General features: G+C 31.7%; 1 protein-coding gene across 1 annotated transcript in view; it reads left to right on the top strand.

Annotated features, from left to right (window-relative positions):
• LOC125070901 (Down syndrome cell adhesion molecule-like protein Dscam2) overlaps positions 1 to 14782 on the top strand; it is a 63247-nt gene extending 48465 nt beyond the window's left edge. Inside the window, exons 28-33 of the mRNA XM_047680908.1 lie at positions 446 to 560; positions 1009 to 1174; positions 7854 to 8017; positions 9639 to 9803; positions 11745 to 11852; positions 14180 to 14782. Coding sequence (XP_047536864.1) covers positions 446 to 560; positions 1009 to 1174; positions 7854 to 8017; positions 9639 to 9803; positions 11745 to 11852; positions 14180 to 14301 — 840 coding nt within the window. The 3' untranslated portion in view covers positions 14302 to 14782. The remainder of the gene's footprint in view (positions 1 to 445; positions 561 to 1008; positions 1175 to 7853; positions 8018 to 9638; positions 9804 to 11744; positions 11853 to 14179) is intronic.
• The last annotated feature ends 7806 nt before the right edge of the window (positions 14783 to 22588 follow it).

The following is a 22588-nucleotide window of genomic DNA, read 5'->3' as shown; positions in this document are numbered from 1 at the left end:
TGTTATAAAATACTATATTCGAAGGTAAACTACCCATTATATTTAGTGTGATAGATAAACATATACGTCAGCTTTCTGCATAATTTAATTAAAAAATAAACAGAATGTATATACATAATTATCGAGTTACAAAATACACAACTCTAAGTAGAATGCCTCAAGCATAAATAACCAAAGTACTGATACTTAATTAGTCAGAAGTCGAGAAATACGAACCACTAATGAAAATAGTATCGATAAGCTATGGCGCTATACTGAAACATCACAATCACATCACAATCTGTATATTTTGTATTAACATATTTTAATACGATCTTAGTATCTTGACTATTAAATTATCTATAGCTATAAATATCGTTGAATATTATTGTGTGGACAATATTCATGTCATGGTAATCGCGTAGATTATTATGTATGGTAAGTAACACACCAACAATTCCAATAGGTAGTGATCGGAGGACTGGCGGTAGGCACGTGGTACGCTCTAAAACTATGGACGGCTACAGATTCCAGTCGACAACAAGCTGTGATATATGCAGCTACCACGACACATTCCGGAGGTAGGAAACCTACTTGTGATACAGAAAATAAATGTATCAAACTTCTGTGAAATATGCCAATAACACCAATGAAGCAATGTCTTGCAAAGATCCCAGGTTAGGAGATTATCCCACTAAGCAATTTAGTTCCAATAAAGATTTTTGGATACATATTTGTCAGATTGTCACCTGATACATGCGTATCTGGTTTCCTTAGGATGTTTATGTTGTCATTATGTACGAGCACGAGGCTTGGCGCCAAAGGAAAACAATGAAATTAAAAACAAAAATTTATCACATGAAAATTCTACTCGAAGTTTTACTCGAATTTGAGGATGCATAAATTTGTGAACCTACAATCTTCTGTTAAGATTCAGATGTTCTAACAACTGACTTGTCTTACCTATACCAATAAAAGTAAAGAGATATCAAATGAAACATGGAAATTTGTTCTTAAATCGAAACACAGAACGTCTCCGACGGCCGGTGGCTTTCCAGACTGAAGGGATTCCAACAAGCACAGTCAGTAACGGCGACAGCGCAGACCGCGTGCTCGGAGCACTGTCGCTCGCTTTTGCTGCTCTCGCCGCACTTGCCGTGTCTGCACTGCTCCTCGTACTGATGGCTAAGCGGAGGTGAGTAATATAAGTAATTAAATGATAGCAAAAGTTACAAAACTCCATACCTCCGATTCATTTAGACTTTTCGAACAGCCATAAATTTTGACTTGCTGATCGCGATTGTAAATAAAGTTGAAACTGCAAATTTTAATTTTAGAACGCAGATCTTTTACACGGCTTCAAGTAAAGTTTCCGTTTCTTGTTATTGTTTTAATTCACATGGGATTTCAATAACAATTTTGTCAGTATTATTCAATTATTTTCAAACGTTGATATTTTATTCCATTGGGTGCGTTATTTAATACATAATGTGTATCAAAAACAACTTCATTCCAACCGAGTGTCTATTTCTAATTTTTAAATTTGTTTTACGTTTTAATGTTATTCGAAAATAAAGATGAATGGAAATATGGCCGGCCGAACGACTACATCAATCCGCGGTTCCGCTTCTTATTAATTTTACATGTATGCGTTTAACAATATAAGTATATAACGAATATTGTGTGAATGAACATGATATAATTCAATATTTGTTAAACGCTTTACTTTTAAAAATGTTTAGCTATGATAAGAAAATAAACCCTTACTAACGATATTATTGGCGGTACTGATACGAAAATTGCTAAAATAAATTTTAATATATAATAAAAACTTTTTTTCATAATAATAGAACGATTGAATTGTAGCAGTTATAAAAATAGATCTGTATAATTTCGTTCCAATCCACCCACCTGGGGTGAGGCGCTCTAGGTACTCCTAGTTAGGTTATAAAATAATTCTATATTAAGTAATAGCAGTCCCGTTCCCCTTTTTGTATCTTACAAAAAGTTATCAACAATATTTTTCTCTGTATGGCTTTTGTAACATATTAAATTTTATCGTCTTATTTAGACCGAATTTGATACTATGATGTTTGAAAATACGAACGGCTTCATCTTAATGTAACGCTTTTTAAGGCTTGTGTGAATGGGCATTAATTATAGAATGCTTCGATACAAAATAAACAGGTCATTAGGTCAGATCCAGACGGGACCATCAATCATTTTTTAATATCAAGTTTATGTTTTCGTATCAAGTAAAATGAAGTGTTTGCTGTCATCTGATAAATTACAAAATGGAAAATAACTTATAAAATATTGGATTATTTGAAAATTAATGAGTAAATTTACTAAATATCTTCTAAATACAGTTGAATAGCTTGGTTATTGGTTAAGGCTCTGCTTCGTATTTTTTTTTTATATTCGTATATGGTACTATACTTCCCAATTAAGGAGCTTTAGTGTCTGATGCAAAAAATCACTTTACGAATCCGATTTGTGACATTATTACCTAACTTTCCAAATCTCTCAAAAAACATATATATTTACACGGCATCGGCGTTGTATTAAACGTTGAAGGATGAGTGAGTCAGTGTATACGCACAAGCGATATAATCTTAATTCCCAAGGTTGATGGCGCATCGACAATGTAAAAAATTGTTAATATTTCTTACAGCGCCAATGTATAGGTGGTGACCACTTAGCACCGTCCGTCGGCCTATATAATAAGTAATTAAAATGAAATATCTATTTCATCTACCTTCAATTTTATATTGCATATATACTGAAAAAATATATGTTACAACGTTATTTAAGTTCATCCTAATATTATAACTGCGTAATTGAGTTTTGTTACGCTTTGTCACGCGTCTTAACTGTTCAACCGATCGTTGTAAAATTTTGCAAACACATTGTTAGGGTAGATTCAAGGACATAGGATACATAATAGCTGTTCTAAATCACAAGCGGGTGTAACCGCGGGGGGGAATTAGTACATTATGTAAAGGTATTTTTTTATTCTGAACTTTGGTCAGCAATTCCTTTGATCCAAGGCTATCTGCAAAAAAAATGCTCCGAATTTGTGTAACGGAATCTGCTAAATACCATCAATATTTCATGAACAAAGAAGAAAATTGCTACAGACATTTTATTATATTTAAAGGAAGGGTTGAAAGTTCTAAAGTAGGTTAAAAGGGGATATCATAGAGTAGAGAGAGGGCGACTCAACGTCGTCCACGATAAAAATAGATTGCTACTATTATTATACACTACTTATAATATAATTGAAGAGGTTAAGATAAGTTTATTAAATTATTCGAGATATCGAAGTTGAAGCAGAAAGCAATGGAAGCTGCAAGAGAAGGCCTATGCCAAGTGGCACACTCAGGGACATTTTATAGGAAGACAAATTTCGGCACCGAATAGATGTTCAAGACTACAACAGTACATACCGCAGATCTGTAGCTAACATCTTATTATTATTGCTATAAAATATATTATTAAAATCTGTTCAATAGTTTCAGAATACAGAAGATAAAATCTTGGTTGATTTAATAGTATAGCGGAAAAATAGGGATTTTATACGATTTGTACAGTAAGTAATTTGATTTTTATTTGTATATACTTATTACAGTCTATAAAAATCTTATCTAAATAAAGTTTAAGGTTATAGTAAAATATATATATTTTAAGAATGTAATAATATACCACTTAATAATTTTCTGTTGGTTCCAAATATTTCTTATCATAAGGCTTCTTATTCTTCAATCTATAATCAATACTTAGATTTATAAGGAGATAGACAGTGTATAACAGGCAAAATAAATATAATATCTTACATTAGATAACCATTATGAACATTAATGGATACTCCATTTGGCCGTTTGCCTTCTTGCTCAGAAATGAATTTTAAAAAGTATAATCTTTGTTATTTAAACTTTTCTATTTAAGTCTTAAGACATCCACAATTATTTAAATATATATATATATATCATAAATATCATATATATCATATCTATCATCATATATATCATATATAATAAGACAGAGAGCCGAGATGGCCCAGTGGTTAGAACGCGTGCATCTTAATCGATGATTTCGGGTTCAAACCCAGGCAGGCACCACTGAATTTTCATGTGCTTAATTTGTGTTTATAATTCATCTCGTGCTCGGCGGTGAAGGAAAACATCGTGAGGAAACCTGCATGTGTCTAATTTCAACGAAATTCTGCCACGTTTGTATTCCGCCAACCCGCATTGGAGCAGCGTGGTGGCCTTTAGCCCAGCAGTGGGAAAATTGACAGGCTGCTAATGCTAATGCTAAAATAATAAGAACTCTGTTGCATCACCATTAATATTAAAACAGAAAAGGCAAACGCTACTTTGAAAGACATATATATTTTAGTAGTCCGCAGTACGTCAGGAACACCGGATGTCGCCAACGTTTGCGCTAAAACTTAGGAAAATATGGCCACTTAGAGTGTCTATTCTACAAGTCACATTTCATGTTGCTTTACATCTCCTCTGGAACGTGCTGGAAATTTCTAATATATTTTCCGCAACACATTTCAATAGCTTGGAAATTGTAACAATTCCAAATTCAAACAAGAAATTCGCGTAAAAAACAATTAATAATATAATTTTTTTACTATTTATTTCTTTACTTGACTACGGATATACACTATGAATATGATTTCAGCCGTATTGTGTTTAAGTTCGCCTGTCCCCAAATAACTTATCATATCATTCGACAAATGATGTATTGTCAGAAGCGTTTTGATCGTCTCCTTATTATGGTCTACTATATGATATAATTCCACGGCTATGAGATATTTAAAAGAACATTTTTGTGAAATGTGCCGTGTACCCATCAAATAAGTGGATTTAATCAGTAATACATACATATATAATACATTTCAAATAGATATATAGATCGCTGCTTTGCTTGAAGTCACTTGATAATTGGTTTAAAGAAAGGTAAATAATTTTAACGTACTCGTGTTTTAGTTTTCAATCTCTTATCAGAATTGTTAATGGTATGGACGCTTAGTTCCTGATCTTAGAAAACTTTGCTTCCGAAGGTTACTTATATATTGAAACAGTAACAGGCTTCCCCTTTTGAGTAGGAGGAGGAGTTTGATTCTTACTCCATTTAACATAAAGCAGAAATTTATCCGACATACACTATTTTCCCTTGAGCACAAGATGCATGAAACATGAAAACAGTGATGCTGTCCGGGATTGAATCAACAATCTTCGTTTAAGATTCACGATTCCAGACATTCGACCCTTATATAATAACCCTACCCTTTAAATATAATAACTTTTATGACCCTTTTTATCAATGCAAGGATAAGTTTTTAATAGAAACCTTTCAAATACTTTTGTTCAAGCGTGAATAATCAGACGATGAGTTTGGGGTATTATTTTAACTCAATTAATTTCATGAGCCGTTTTGGAAAGCAATTGAGGACGAAGATTTTAATCTTGCTACTCGTGCTGACTTGCATATAAAAATAATTATGTATATTTAATTATATTACTATTAAAGTTATTTCATCTTCACCCAAAGACAAGCACTACAACTACACTGCTTCGTCTACCGTCAATGCGCTATCAGTCAGGGGATCTAAGATATTATGACAATTGTGGCTATAAATACGCTTGCTCACTCACCCTTCGATATGTTGTTTTACTGTTCTGTTGACTAATAAAAAATCAATTCCAATAAATATTGAAGAAAGCGATAATTTCCAAGGTACTATGCTTATATAACATACTATACATTCAAATATATTGTAGTTTGAAATATCTCTAAAACTTCCGACCAAAATCTTACATTTTGGCAAAAATAACAAAAATCTAAAAGCTTTGTTGAAAAGGATTAATAAAACAAATAAATCAAACTTAAGATATCGATTAGATTTTTTTTTACAATTTATTTTACGTAAAAATGTTTACTTTCAATATAAAAGGTTATATAGTGTCGTTAATTTTAGTGTAGATAGATAATAGAATAGTAAGTAGATATATAAATCTACAAATATATATATATATATATATATATATATAGCGAAAGATATCATCCAGGACACGTTGCCCAATCAATTATCACAGATATATATATATATATTTATTTAGTTTATCTGTGATATATTGATTGGGCAACGTACCCTGGATGATATCTTTCGCTCTGACTATGTTGACATAATAAACGATGTCTCCAAATTTAATATGCAACGTATCAACCCGTTATGCAGAAATAACAAGAAAATAATTAATTTACCTTTTTAGAATAGTACAATATTTTTGTTTTTATAATCGCTATAAAATTTTATTTACAATTATATCTGGAAACAATTCTGATATCAAAGCAGCTTACACAAATTTCATTTTTTGTTTTTGGTATATTTGTTTGAGTTTATAAGTTTTTAACATTTGTTTTATTTGTATAAAAGTAACAAATGTCTGTCTTTTAAATTTATCTTTTAATTTATATGTAAAAAATATACAACACACACATCTATTGTACGGTGATTATACTATACTAGTAAATTACACACACGTGTTTACGAAGTTTCTATTCAATCGAACGAATAAGTGACTACAAGTGTGTGTGAGATTGCGTGCTACGTTGTGGTTAGTCATGGGTGAGCATGCTAAATTAAATTTAATTAACTGTCTACAACCCCTAATTCATTATAAATTATTTATTCAATTAAATTTGTCAAATATGAAAACATTTTCAAACGATAGGAAGTACAAATAAAATAATGTTAGTCTGCCAATTCCTTCGAGGCAACAAAAATGTACGAAGTTTATTGGATCTACACTCTAACACGCTCCTATCTTGTTGAGATCTAATCGAAAGCTTCTCGCAGCAATCATTCTATACTAAAATGACACATCACAGAAGCCATTAACTTCTGTAAAGAGTATTTTACATATTTAATGTTTCAATTCTACTGATTTGTTGTAATTGAAAAAACGTGTATTCTGTTTTTGAGTTTTGATATTTGAAATTCAGAATGAATCTATAATTCTGCGTAAACCAATAACTCCATTAGTAAAACCTTTTCGCAAAACTATTTTAGGTACTAACTCGAGCTATGAGCGAAACTCTTTGTATCGTCTATTGGGAGACTCCTAAATTAAATTCCGAATGCTATTATTAAATATATTTGCCTAATTAATGTGTGTTTGTTTTTATTTTAAATTAGTACCGAAATAATATGATTTTTTTTAAAACCTACAATAAAATTATATTATTTTATAATTTCATCCACGCGTGACTTGTTCAAATGAAAATATACTTTATTCTATTAGCAACTCAAACTAGCACTATCAGACTTTTTTAAGGCCTTAAAAATTGCTTTCATGTCCTCCCAAACTATTTTTCTGTGTCACAAATGATTTTTTAACAGACAAAAATATTAACTGGGTTATTGAGATTTTAGATAAGATTTTCAGTTAGAAAAAAATAATAAACATTATAATTATATTTATAGATATTTTCAGACTTTGATCATTATAGATGTTTTTTTATTGCTTTTGAATAAGAAAAGTTTATTGAAAATATATGTAACAAGTGTTTAAGGTGCAACAACAATAAAAACTACAACAACAAAAACATAATATGCGATATTAAATTGAGGTATTCTAGAGGTCCCATATGCCGGCCAAATGGTCGCGACGCCTAAACAACGACGGACATCGTCACATCGCCAAATATAAATTAAATGGAAACTTCCACCGATTCGATTTATTTTCTACCGAAAAGAACTGTCAAAAAATGCTGCAGTTATTTGTCCACCAATAAATAACACGATATATCTAACGATAATTAAAGCAAAGTATTCAAGAACATTCTCATTTTAGCACGCTACTCTCTTGTGGGGATCAAATCGAGGAGGAAACTCGTCGCTGTAGCCACTCCGCAGCCAGTACCGATAAGTCTGTCTGTCCCGAACAGCAAAACATACGGAACTGCCAACATGACTACAAGCATGACAAACTGTCCCCGGCATCCGGTGAGAATTTATGTACGACATGGATGTTTTATTCTTTCATTAGATATTATTTTAAATTTAATGCATGACTTTGTTTAGAGATAGCTTGATCACATCTGTCTGTTTAATTTCTGTCTTTATATGTGTGTGTGTGTATGTGTGAATTTATTTATTAAATATATGTATGAACTAGCCTGTGCCCGCGTGCCCCTCGTGCGCGTTTATATTTAACAAAAAGTGTGAAAACAATTGTTGTAGCCTATTTTACTCCGTATTACATCAGCTATCTGCCAGTGAAAGTCCCGTCAAAATCGATCAAGCCGTTCCAAAGATTAGCCGGAACAAACAGACAGACAGAAAAAATTGAAAAAATGTTATTTTGGTATATGTACCTTGTATATATATTTACATATGCATTTAGTAAAAAGCGGTTATTTCAATATTACAAACACTCCAATATCATTAGATGTATAGATAAATGTCTCATTGCCTACTCTAGCGTACCTATTTCTTAAAAGACTACTTCAAATTAGATATTTAAAATTCGATGGCTGTAAAATTTTCTCGCAGTTTTTTTTTATTTGCCTAATACCAAAATGCAAAAAATACCCTTTTCATAATTTTTGACGATAAAGGTATTTTTTACTACATCATCCAAAATTATATTGTAAAATAGTTTTTACATACAATGAGATTATAGGGGCAATATTGTTCTATCTTCTAGGAGAATGCTTAAGGGTTAACGCACCACGGCTCTTAATGCTGCTTTATAACGGATTTCTGAAGACATTACACTATTTCTTTCAAGATTAAATTCTGCAGACCGTGAAATGAATTCTTGTAAACACACCCTGAAAGGTGCTCGCATTACTGCGATAACATATATAACACAATATAATATCTTAAACATGTATAGAATATGAATTGGAACTAATTAAGTACCATTAAAAAACCATATAAAACACCCACCCACAGACTCATAAATACATTTATTTTATTATCTCTTTTACAATTTATTTGTGTGTTAAATTATTCTAAACGGCTGCAAGTCGCTAATATTTTTAATATAGTAAAGTATTCGATACACATCTTCGATTTAGAGTCCTGATATATTGATTGGCGCTCTGAATACCGAATGTATGAATACATTATCTTCTTCTATATTAATAAATGAAAAGGCGATTTTCGCAATGCCTAACTGCAAAAATCGCCTTATTTACTTGAGCCTATCCTTAAGATAAAGCGCTCTTTAGTCACGATTTTAGTAAGTAGTGATATCAAAAAAGGCGCAGTTTCGACCTCTTTAAATTAAGACTATAGACGCTACACGCGTAAGCTTTTCTCGTATAGAAAAAAGGTTTAATGGAGTTGAATACCTACAAGTAGTAGGTATTACTACGAATAGCAATTCCAATTTGACTTACTATTACGGAGGAATGCTTTAGTTTGGAAAAACTTGGACTCCCATCATGTAGGCCAGAGGGGAAATATTGATTCATTTATTCGGTCATTTTGACGAGTTCGTTGTTTGACTATGAGAACCTTTGTCTTTCCATAACATGTCGAGCATTCCTCGTTAAATAATATAAGCGTAACGTAAGTCAAACTGGTTTAGCTTATAATGATAACGCTATGGAATTAATTGATGTAATAGATGTATACGAGATAAGTCCGTACGCGACTTTTGCGGTGGGCGGCGAGACAGCCGCGACGCTTGACCACACGCTACAGTTCCGCACGTTTGGGCATCGTGACAACGACGCGCCGCCGCACCGACCCTGCAGGAAGCACCCGCAACGGCACAGGGAGAGGGCAGACGGTGAATATTACACACATAGCTAGAACCTATGGACCAAACAATGCAAGTCTCTTTGTCCTCCATTTACTTCTTGGTCGTGTTTACTTGCATGTTTTGCTTCAAATAACCATTTTCTGTCAAGTTGGAAACTAAGTACAATGTTTTTAGATGAAACATTTCTGATGCAAAAAAGTTTTACTTTTCTCAGGTGTCTCAATGTGCTTGACTATAGGATATAAGACAGGGTGATAAATAAATAATCCAAATACTTATGGAGTTTGTTCAGATTACTATTTACTTTTATAGCTTTGACGATAGAACCTCTATAGATTTAAAGTCCTATGGGAATCGCTCACATTGCCATAAGCCTAATCCCATCCTGCCTCTTATACCTACAGAACATGTTGATTTCTTGTAAGTACATTTTTGGGCTAATGTTTCTTAATTAAAATAAAATATTAATAGTGTTCCACCGTTTTGGTTATGTTTGTAAAATTAATCCTGTGTGACAGACACATATTATTAACCGGCACGATGTGTAGATTTCCGTTACCGCCGAACACTTAATTAGAAACACTAATTAAGCCAATGAAAAATCAGTGGTACCCGGCCTTGAGCCTGAAACCTTCGTCTAAGATTATTTACTTGGTTGTGGAGAAGTAGTTGTAGAAGTTGTGTGGTAGTGTTGGTACCCATTTTGAGAAGTAGTTATCCACTCATTTCATATTCTACTGCAAAACAGCAATACTTAGTATTGTTGTATTCCAGTGTGTAGGGTTAGTGACCCAGTGCTATCAAAGGCACAATGGACATAAAATCTTAATTTCCAAACGAATGGTTTACACTTCTTACAGCACCAATCTCTATGGGTGATGGTAGCTACTCACCAGAAGCTGGCCTTTTAAGCGACCGCCAACCTATTTTATAAAACAAAGATTGTACAAGAACAAAGAATCTCGCTTCCGAGACTTCATAGTATTAATAAATATTTTATTTCAATTCAGATGAAATAAAAAGACAGAGATTCCAAAAACAATCCGATCAAAGGAAAAGTTATTCTCTCGAGACTAAAGTTTTTACAAAGTTAGTGGCAATAACTTTAAACGGTATTCAGACATCGTAGTTGAAATGTATTCCGCTCTACAGATTCCATAACAGTTCATCAAAACGATAAAAAAGTAGAAAGACTGAAAAAAAACAAATGCATTTCAAAAAATTCATAGTTTCATAATTATTCAAATATTAGCAGTATTCTTTATTAAACATTTCTGTCATCGTTGTACGATAACGTGATATATTATTATCATTTATACAAAACAGTTTTGCACTGCTCCACTGATCTAGTGGATAAATTGTACGACTATAGTCCATGAGATAGGAGGCTCGTGCTCATTCAAAAAATCAAAATCAAAATATACTTTACTAAAGTAGGCTTTTAAAAGCACTTTTGAAACTATTTAAAGTAAAACTACCACAAGTCATTCTTATTTGTTAAGTTTCATCAGATTGTACTTGATGGTAGGGCTTTGTGCAAACCTTTCTGGGGAGGTACCATCAACTCATCAGATATTCTACTGCCAAACAGCAGGATAGCGGTTTTCCGGATTCAAGGGTCTATGGGTGGTGGTGACCACTTAGCATCACGCGGCCCATTAGGTCGTCCACCTACCTGTATAATAAAAAAAAACTAAGAGTTAAGATGCTTCCGATTTTTTTGGGGTGGAAAAGTAACTATCTCTAATGCACCTGTGTTCGAAGACACAATATGGCTGCACTTGAATACTATTTCACAAAAAGTGTTGGCATATAGGAATCTGCCACACTTAATGTAGTAAAATTCCATTTCATTACTGATTCGAAATCCATTCCATTTCTGATTACTAAAATTGTTTTTTGTTCTTTGTGAAATATTGATTACTGAGATTGATGATTATGGGTAAATTTGGTACAATATTCTAACAGTTGAAAAGCACCACTCAGATTGCGAGCTGCAGCAGCTGAGTCGCTACGAGAAGGTCCGGCCACGGCACTGCGCCGGCACCTCCTACTGCGTGCCGCTCTCGCATCATGGTAAAATTAAATGCTCTTTATTTAATTTTTTATTCACATATCAGAACTTCCTGGCCAATTTCACGTCTGAAATAAGTAACCGATCTTTATAAATTTGCAAACACGTTGTCAGGGGTACCAATGAAAAAGGAGATAAGGTATCAAACACTTGCTACCCCTCTCACACGTAGTTGAAGCCGCTAGAGGAAACTAATCGTACAATATATGCTTAAACATGGTGGATTTATATTAACTTTTAATTATTGGATGCAATAATTTTAAAAAGCTGTTCATTGTAATCGGATTAAAAAATGATCGATTCCAGACAAGACTAACTAAGATGGAAATAGAAAATTAATCACAAAGACTTATTTTTGCAAACAAAAGAGCTCTTTTCTCTTTTCTGGAGACTACACGTCATCTCAATGTTTGTGCTGTCTGATTTATTACTAGCACCACTTGATAGGTAAGATGCTATCCCTTTCTGACGTATTATATTAAAAAGAATAGCAGGTATTTTAGATCATTATTATTATTGAAGATTGTGTACAAGAGTGGTAACCAGTGTCTCCAAATATGTATGTGAGCAGTTCCATATTAACTATGAGACGACAAAATCATTGAATTTATCGTAATTCAATATTATATTAGGGTAGCTTCATAAATGCTTATGTCCTTAAGTTAAGAGAATTGGGAAATAATGAAACCAAACAGTTAACTTTATTCGTGAGATGAATAAACAAGTTCTGTGAAAAATGGGACATGCAATCATTAAATAATTCGTATGTATAAGATATATTATTTCATTTAGAAGAACAGTTCATCATTAGTATTAAATGATAGTAACATGTATATATATATATAGTAGCAATAATCCTCATTTCCAGTATAATAGTTATTATAATATGAGCGTAATATCAACATTCAAAGTATAATAAACTAGAAATAGTTCATAGCAAATGATCAAATATTTTTTCCACAAGTCCCCTTAAACTTAGATAAATAAATCATAAATAAAATTATATTCTTACGGATGATTAAATGGTCTGTGATATCTGACTATTCGTTGGTCTAGTGGCTAATTATAAAACTACAGCTCACGCAATCCTGAATTTAAACCTGGGTGGCGCCTATAAACAATTACTGAGATTTTCTATCAAGAAACTATCAGTAGTGTTTTGAAGAAATCGTTAATCCACGTAGGATTATTTTCCGACAGGATTGTGGGAGTTAGGTAATAAATACCTGTGATTGCACACTCTTGTGCACTATTTGTGAAATATGCTCCAAACCTTCTCCTCAAAGGGAGAGGAGGCCTTTATCCCAGCAGTGGGACATTTACGGGCTGCTTATGTGCACTATTGTTATACGCACTTGGATATTCTACGTTGAGATAATCTGCCGTAACCGTCGCCGTCGGTCAGGAGGTCAACATCATAATCTGTAATATTCCACGAACACTTCATCAATCTAAACAAATAAAAAATAATAAGTAGATATTATATTATGTATCAGATACTATTTTCGCAAAATGATGTATCCCCATCGCATATTTTACCTCGGCATATCATCTATCATTCGCCTCGCAACTTGTTAACATATTCATGCAATACATCATGAACTTCTATCTAATAATGATTTATGATATACGAAGCAAATATCGTGATCCACATTACAGAGACTATTTTTGAACCATGTACCTATACTTGTAACGAAAATGTGTAAATTCATATAAACGTAGCAGAATTTAATTCGCTTCACGAAATTGGGTTCTTTCTAAATTATATGATAAATTCTCAAATTGGACATCATGGAATTTTTATTGGATCAAATAGACTACTATTGAGTCATATTAGATTAGTTCTGAACCCTGGTGCTAGAAGAGCCAAAGTGTAATTTTGGGTAGCATGTAAACCATATTTGACCATATGTGCTAAAAGAACTAAGGCAATATTACTAATACCGCAAAAAAAAAACAACATATGGTCATTGTTTCTATTTGATCACCAATAGTAAGGGTTATTGATATTGGTCCTTTTATTGCCGGGTCACAGAATTATGCAATATTCGTTTACAATTGGATATGTACACGAATAGCAAAGTGTACATTAGTTTTATAGTAAATCTTATTTTAAGTTGTGCAAACGCCCAATAGAAATAAGAAAAATGGGAATTAACTGTTCTGTATTAACTTTGAGTTATTTAAAATCTCGGTATAAGGTATTGATGTACCTTATTGAGTTCTCTTAGTTAGCAGAAATAGCAAACTATAGATCCTTGACGTGTCAATATGTCATACCAATCAAACCGCGATCTAACATGGGCCTTGAACTATTGATATTCAAAAGGTGGTGGAGGTGGCAGCGGCGGTGGGAGCGGAGGCGGCTTCTCGGAGGTTTACGCGGGCGATTCCAGCGCGGAGTCAGGTCCAGGTTCCCTCTCGCCGCGCACTCATCATGAGCACAGCTAGCGCCGTGGTAAAGGAACTTCAATACACACGACTAGTCTTAGAAGATCGACTAAGCAACTTTAAACTGCCAATTATAAGAGTTCAAGGACAATCTTAAATTTATGATGTGATGTAACTTGAACTTAGGATTTAACAGAATGTCATTCTTGTATGTACTTAACTATATAGTCATCCTTTACGTGTTGTTTTTGAGACGACCACCAGATGGTTAGCGGGCGAAGATAAATGCATTCGATTTGAGTCAAAGCGATTCCTCTTATTTCCGTCAATCTTTGATGAAATTTCTTTACATTTTGATATTTTCTACTAAGAATGTCAATCAATATTATGGAAATTGTCTCTGCCCGCTGATATCATTTCGCCACTGGCCATAAACATCGCAGGAATTGTAAATCATACCTCCATTTTCGAACTCAATTGATCTAATGTCTCTCGATGCTGAAATCTATAAATTAAATAATCTCTAACTAAAATAAAATCATTGTGGGCATTTTCAAATTTTAAGTAGTTTTGACCTACACGGGTGGACCTAACAAAGAATCAAAAGAAAAATTTCCTGACTTATAGAGTATTTATATTTATACTATTTTAAAAAGATCAATTTATACTATTTTATTTTATATTACACACAACAATAATTACTTTTACAACGCGATTTAATAATAATCATGTTTTAAATGTTTTAACCCCTTAATTGTATAAAAAAAGTTAAAATGCCATAAAATACAGAATATTCAATAATAACACCAGAATAGTCATCCAGGAAATATTTATAAAAGCAATTATCAATTTTAAACTTTAATTCAATTACAGGCTTAATGAAAGTGTAATCAAAATAAAAGGCGAAATTTGGAAAGCTAAAAGTGTTTGCCATTACAACAAGATAAAATCAATAGAAACATTCTGGAAGCTTCGCTTTGTGAACGAACGTTTCTGCTAAATGTACTATGCAAGTATTAGGAACATTAAGATTTTATGAAAAATAGGTCATTAATTGGTGTGACTTTTTATAAGTCGCTTTCAAAACATAAAATTAAAAATATTTGATAGGTCATAAAAATCTGCAATTTTTTTTTTTCAAAATCCCAATGCCTTGCATACAGGCATTTGAAGAAGAAGAAGAGAAATATATATTTCTATATTGCTTTATCAAAAAAAAAAAAAAATGCATATGCGCCACCAAACATTGGGAGCTAAGAAGTTATGTCCCCTGTGTCTGTAGTTACAATGGCTGACTGACGCTTCAAACAGTAATATAACAATACTAAGTTTTACTGTTTGCCGGTAGAATAGCTGATGAGTGGGGGTTACCTAACCAGACGGGCTTGCACAAAGCCCTATCACAGTTATATAGGTTATTAAATACAATAATTCAATAATTACTTATCCGGCATGGAAATCAACGAATGTTAATGTAGACTAACGCATGATACACATGTATTCGAATAGAAGAATATAATATGTTTCTGCTGTAATATTTGACAATTTCTTTTCAATTCTGTAATTCTTCAAAATATCGCCAATACTTGGAATAATAATGGTAATACACCTTCAGTAAGTTAATTACAGTAACATTAATCTTCAACGCCAACGCAGACTCAGAAAACTATGAAATTGAAAAAGAAAATACAACCACTGACGAATGTAAGCTGAACAACGTGGGTTAACTTCCGACATGTAGCCTGTAGATGGCAAACTGCTGGACTCCTTTTGTTAAAATTAATCGTTAAAAGTATTAGGAACATTAAGATTTTATGAAAAATAGGTCATTAATTGGTGTGACTTTTTATAAGTCGCTTTCAAAACATAAAATTAAAAATATTTGATAGGTCATAAAAATCTGCAATTTTTTTTTTTCAAAATCCCAATGCCTTGCATACAGGCATTTGAAGAAGAAGAAGAGAAATATATATTTCTATATTGCTTTATCAAAAAAAAAAAAAAATGCATATGCGCCACCAAACATTGGGAGCTAAGAAGTTATGTCCCCTGTGTCTGTAGTTACAATGGCTGACTGACGCTTCAAACAGTAATATAACAATACTAAGTTTTACTGTTTGCCGGTAGAATAGCTGATGAGTGGGGGTTACCTAACCAGACGGGCTTGCACAAAGCGATATCACAGTTATATAGGTTATTAAATACAATAATTCAATAATTACTTATCCGGCATGGAAATCAACGAATGTTAATGTAGACTAACGCATGATACACATGTATTCGAATAGAAGAATATAATATGTTTCTGCTGTAATATTTGACAATTTCTTTTCAATTCTGTAATTCTTCAAAATATCGCCAATACTTGGAATAATAATGGTAATACACCTTCAGTAAGTTAATTACAGTAACATTAATCTTCAACGCCAACGCAGACTCAGAAAACTATGAAATTGAAAAAGAAAATACAACCACTGACGAATGTAAGCTGAACAACGTGGGTTAACTTCCGACATGTAGCCTGTAGATGGCAAACTGCTGGACTCCTTTTGTTAAAATTAATCTTTTGTAGCCTACTCCACCACACCACTCCGATGCGGGTTTTATCGTACATTTTATTCATTTTGTATTTTATATTCGAATAATCCCGATCAAACAGTTGTACCTGTCGTAGTCACGAGCTAACCGTGCCATCAAAGTTCGAAGACAATATATAAAACGAATAAACAATTAAATATCGATTTCATAAAACTTATAATAACAAAGAACTTAAAGACTTCGTCAAAACTTAACACGAACTATCTAAATCAATAATCAAGAGACGATCGAATATACTCTATCCTACTTACAATATACAGTACATATATCTGACAAACCATTTTTCACCAGTTCGTAGTACGTGAACAACTAATTAGTCTACTACTTCTACTAAATATTACGCTTCATTTGACTGCCATTTTATCTAACATAAGAAAATAGAATAAGAAATTTATTTGTATACAATAACACATAATCCGTATCTATAGTTACAGTGTTGCCATGTTTAATCAACATTTTTGGAATTTGTCTCATGTTGTGGATAGAATAGTAGTAAGCGTAAGATACCTTTACACTTGGGTACTAGTACAGCGGCAAAAAACAATCATTAACGATACTTTATTAGTTATTAATAAAAATCATAAACGCTCAAGTGTAATCGTAATACATTAATAAATAAATAGATTTATGTGAGAATGATAGATGTAAATATTTAGTCTGACTGATGTTATACTTTTAAATGGAGCTTAAATTTGTAAATAAATTTGTAGATATCATAAAATCCTAGTCAATTTTTATTAAATGTTTTATGACAATATAATTGTATTGTGTAAATATTGAATCTATGTGAGAATGTTTATTGTAATATAAATTACTTATCTCAGCTGTTGTTTTATTTATTGACCTTGCCCTTGTTAAAAATGATTATCTTTATTATTCATTGCAGTCTATCTCCATAACTTTTACTCAAAAATATTTAATATGTTAATTTTATGTTAAGTATATTAATGATACTTTACACGCTGATTAATTAATATTATAAGTTTAACGTATTCATAACATTTAAATACAGTTTCAATCTTATATACTACGTTTACAAAGGAAATAAATTACTGACAATAATACCTACAGGAGTAAAGTATATTAGATAATTATACTCAAACTTTTTGTATAAATTAACTGCCTTACCTATAAAAGTTGTTTAATGTGTGGTAAGTGGAACACTTACTTCTCTCTTTCGGTCATAACTAATTGAATATTAGAAAGAAAAAGACAGCACTATTTAATGACCCCCCTAAACAAAATTCAAGTAAAGTCGTAAACAACCACATTGTTATAATTAATCAAATAATACTATGTTTAGTAAACTTTTAACGAGTAAATTATGTTACATTTAAAATAAATACTGAAAGTCTACTTCATATTTTGTAGAATTTTACGAAAGGAAATATTTTATATTTGTCGACATAGTTACACTCCCAACTTTTTAAGGAAAAATCACCCTCGACCCTGGAAATTTTATCATAAATATATTCTTCGCATACGTCTATAAATTCCAATATGAGATTCCTATCAAAGATACCAGATCGATTGGAATGCTGCTGTCCGCGCCTTACGAAATCTGAGTGGCAAAAATATTATTTTAATACAATAACTCTTCATAACATATATTAATTTAATTTGAAAATATTTATGTAATCTTTACATGTTTTAAAGGCAAAAAACATCTATTACAAAAAAAATATGTCATTATAATATATTTATAAGATTTTTTATTATTTGCTATCGCAATAATTACTAATGTCGTTAAGAGCATTGTTTTTTTTTAAATAAGATTGTCAGGTTATTCTGTATAATAAACAGAAATTTCATTTAAGCTTCGAAAGTTAGAAGGTACATAAATTTAAATTAACATGCATGAGAAGAGACGAAGGCTGCACAGTAAGAATGTTTTGGAACCGTTTGGCCTTTATATTGAAATAGATTACTTGCCCAGATTGCAAAATAAAATATCTATGAAAAGTCATATACGGGGTATTGTTTATTCCAAACACATAATGTTATTCCAACGAATAATTTAAATCATTTGACTACAGTTAATTAAATGTTGATACTTCTGGTTCCGTATTTCTCCTACTATGCAAAGATTACATAAAGTTATCTATGTCCGATACTTGGAATATTTCATAATCCGTTGATCCAGTGGTCAGTAGGGGGAGAGGGTGTTAAGCCACACTCCTTTAGAGGGAGTCCATTTCACCGACGCCTCCCCTGGGGTGGCCGATACACATTTATTCAGGAAACCCCTCGCAAAAAAGAAAACACGCCACGGATATTCGAAGCGAATGGAATATTAATTATAGCCGTAAAAAAGTTTATTTTCATTCAATTTCTGCCATTTTGTTCTATGCAATGTAGCTATTGTTTGATTGACTTCAGTCATCATGGAAATTTTCTTTTAGAACTTTGTGATAATTACAAATTATAATATAAAATATTATTAATATTTCTTACAGCGCCATAGTCTATGGACGGTGGTGACCACTTACCATCAGGTGGCCCATTTGCTCGTCCGCCTACGGATATCATAAAATATAAATAAAAAAATTATCATAATTCATGAAATGTTAAGAATAAAAGTATATCGAAACAGCTCCAATAAAGCTGGAATTTTGAGTATTTTTAAATAAAGTATTATAATGTAAATTTCCCAGGTATTCAATACATTATGAAGGTACGAAATATATTAGTATATTCTAGTTGCAAAAACTATCATAATTACATATTTAATTTAATTATTTTATTAATAACTTTTTATCGTGCTTTTTATTATCACTATTAAGTTTATGAGTCTTGCTAAATTGTTATCTAATTGATAAGTCATTATTATGACCGAGTTATTCGTAGACGCTTTACATAGCCCTCTGGTGTCAAAGTCAATGAGATAAACACATTACACATAGACAATTTTACTACTTTTAACAAATATATTCCTTATATATACTAAGTGAGCAGAGTAATTTAATTTCACGTATGACGTATTTATAATGATATTGTGTAAGTACTTTACAATCAAAAAATTATGGTAATCCACATTCATATTTAGAATAATTAAAAGGTAAAGGGTTTGAAGTGCGTAATTTCCAGAATAACAATAGGATTGCCTTTAAAATATTTTTACGTTCCTTCATAAAAAACACGAGTTTTAAAGCATTTCCGTTTATTTAATACTAATTTTATCACGAAAATTTATAGTAATAATATTAATTTCTACTTAAAATTTTAAATGCGATAGTGTCTGTCTGTGTGTTGCCTCGTCGCGGTTAAGAGGTGGATGTACGCGATGTTAACCTTACTCGATGGGCGTTACCGATAATTACCTTTCACCACTTGTGCATTCTATTTGAGAGAAAACTATCATTGAATGTTCAGCACAACGTCTCGTCTCGCACTGATTTCGTAGAAGCGACAGAGGGGTTAAATAGAGTTCAGTTAGTTCAAAAATATACACCTAAAGATTAGTCGAAGGCTCCTTTGGTGTTATATTACTCAATATGCTGATGTCAATAAAAAAATGTGATATTTTTATAGATTTAGAGCAAAAAGGAAACAATCACGACATGAGCAATTATGACATAAGGACTGGGTACTTTGTTTATTTGTTTAAATAATTACAATAAAAAATAAACACAAATAAAGAATGTTTTTTTTAAAGTAATTTTGATAATATTTTCTAAGTTAAAAACAAACTCAAATAAGCCCACTTTACATATATCCATGCTTTAAACCACCGAACCGATCGTAATGAGATTTGATACAGGGCACATGTTACAGAGAAGAATATAGCCATATTAATAATGTGCCCTATAATAACAGGATTTGCTGAAAAACACCGCGCCGCGACGCCGCAACGCCGCGCCGTCTTATTCGCGAGGAACTTTAACTGAGTAGACCTTTGTGTAAGCCTATCTGGTACCATCTACTTATCATATACTGTGCCGCCAAACAGCAATAGTTAGTATCAATCTGTTCTATTTTAAAAGGTACCTAGGGGAACCAGTGTAGATAGAGCGACAAAGGATAGAACAATCTTAGTTCCAAGGTTGATGGCGCATTGGCGATGTAATAAATGTTTCATACACTGCTAATGCTTATGTATGATGGTGACCACTTACCATCAGCGTTTGCCTATCTATACTATAAAAATATTGTAGAATATCTCAAGGTAGATAAGATTTTTTATGATTATATTTTGTAATTATTATATATGATATACCGATTGCCTCGACCCATTTTTATATGAAAAAAAACACTTGTTATAGTTAATATTTATAAATAAATATAATATAATAAATAGTGGTAATCACCTACCATCATTTAATTAGGATTAATGTCGTATAACAAAATAAAGCTAAAGTTATCAATTATTCGAACACTTTTTTAAAAATGAATACACTTTATTTTAAAAAGCGAATTTTGTTCGAACTAAGTATAAGTAAGTATACAAAGACAGTCTTCGAAAAATAGTTTTAGTATGTAAAAAGCGCTAGCATGCATTTAAAAGTAGAGATTTTACGTAATTTGTATTTAAAAAACTATACGAAATAAATATAATTTCGATTGTTATGCTAGGTACTATTAAAAAAAACATGGATGCACATTAAAATACCATAAATAAAATTATAAATAAGTTATAACAACAGCACGGAGAGCACGTCTGTGGAAATACATTGCTAACAAAAATATAGTTACTATATACCAATATAATACTCATATGTAGCCTTTAAGTTCGTGCTTTCGTCGCACATTGCATGCCTGCTGCACCCGCCATGGTAAGAAAAAAAAAAACACCAACATAAATCACTGAGTCAGTTTAAATTAGAAATTAATTTTTATCTGTTTTTTTTTTCATTTGTAAACAGTTTATTATAAGAATTGATAACATTAAGTGGTTAAATTTATTTTTATTTGTATATAAATCGACATAGCTAGTATGACGTAATTCTACACATACAGTGTTTAAGACTACTTAAATAAACTACTCGAGATGGCCCAGAGTATCCTACGTGCATCCTAACCCAGTCTTGCACCTCTGAGTTTTAACAAAAAATACTTTATTATCTCTTAATGTAACAATTTAATAAATGGTTAGCTTAATCAGAAATGTATGAAAGTTTTTATTTATTTCTGCTATATGTATTAGGCATATATGCGTCCTAAAGCCCTATTTCAGAGATATATATCAACATTTATAAGGCTTATCAACAAAACGTCCCACACGTTTTGTTGATATGTTTCATGACCTCACTTATATATTTTAGCTATGTTTCCATATTATATAATATAACTATAATAAAAACTAAAATGACTTTTATGTAATTCAAAACGAAATTCAATCATCCGAAAATCACAAAAATAATAGACGAACTTTGTATAAAATTATATTAAAGTGGATTTAGTTGTAAATTTCATATGAACATGGATTAAAACCCGATGGAATTGTCTATAATTACTTTTTTTTAAATAAAATTTAAATTAATTTTAAAATTTAAATAGCCATAAATTATATTTTAATCGTTAATTTTCTTTATTAAAAACTCGGTAATTAAACTAAATACGAACATAGTTATTAACAAATAATTACAGCTGTTAATTTTAATTGAATTGAATATGCAAATGACTCTGCGCCCAGGCGAGTAGATAAATGATTGATTAAGCTACTAATTAATAAATAGGAAGGACAAATTATTTCATATAATGTATACGAGTATTTACATTAAAAATCAGAATATGGTTGAGTGAAAGTCTA

The sequence above is a fragment of the Vanessa atalanta genome, chromosome 18, assembly GCF_905147765.1.
Source record: "Vanessa atalanta chromosome 18, ilVanAtal1.2, whole genome shotgun sequence".
Classification (NCBI taxonomy): Eukaryota; Metazoa; Arthropoda; class Insecta; order Lepidoptera; family Nymphalidae; genus Vanessa; species Vanessa atalanta.
Note: the sequence above shows the minus strand (reverse complement) of the source record. Positions and strands in the feature narration are given on the sequence as shown.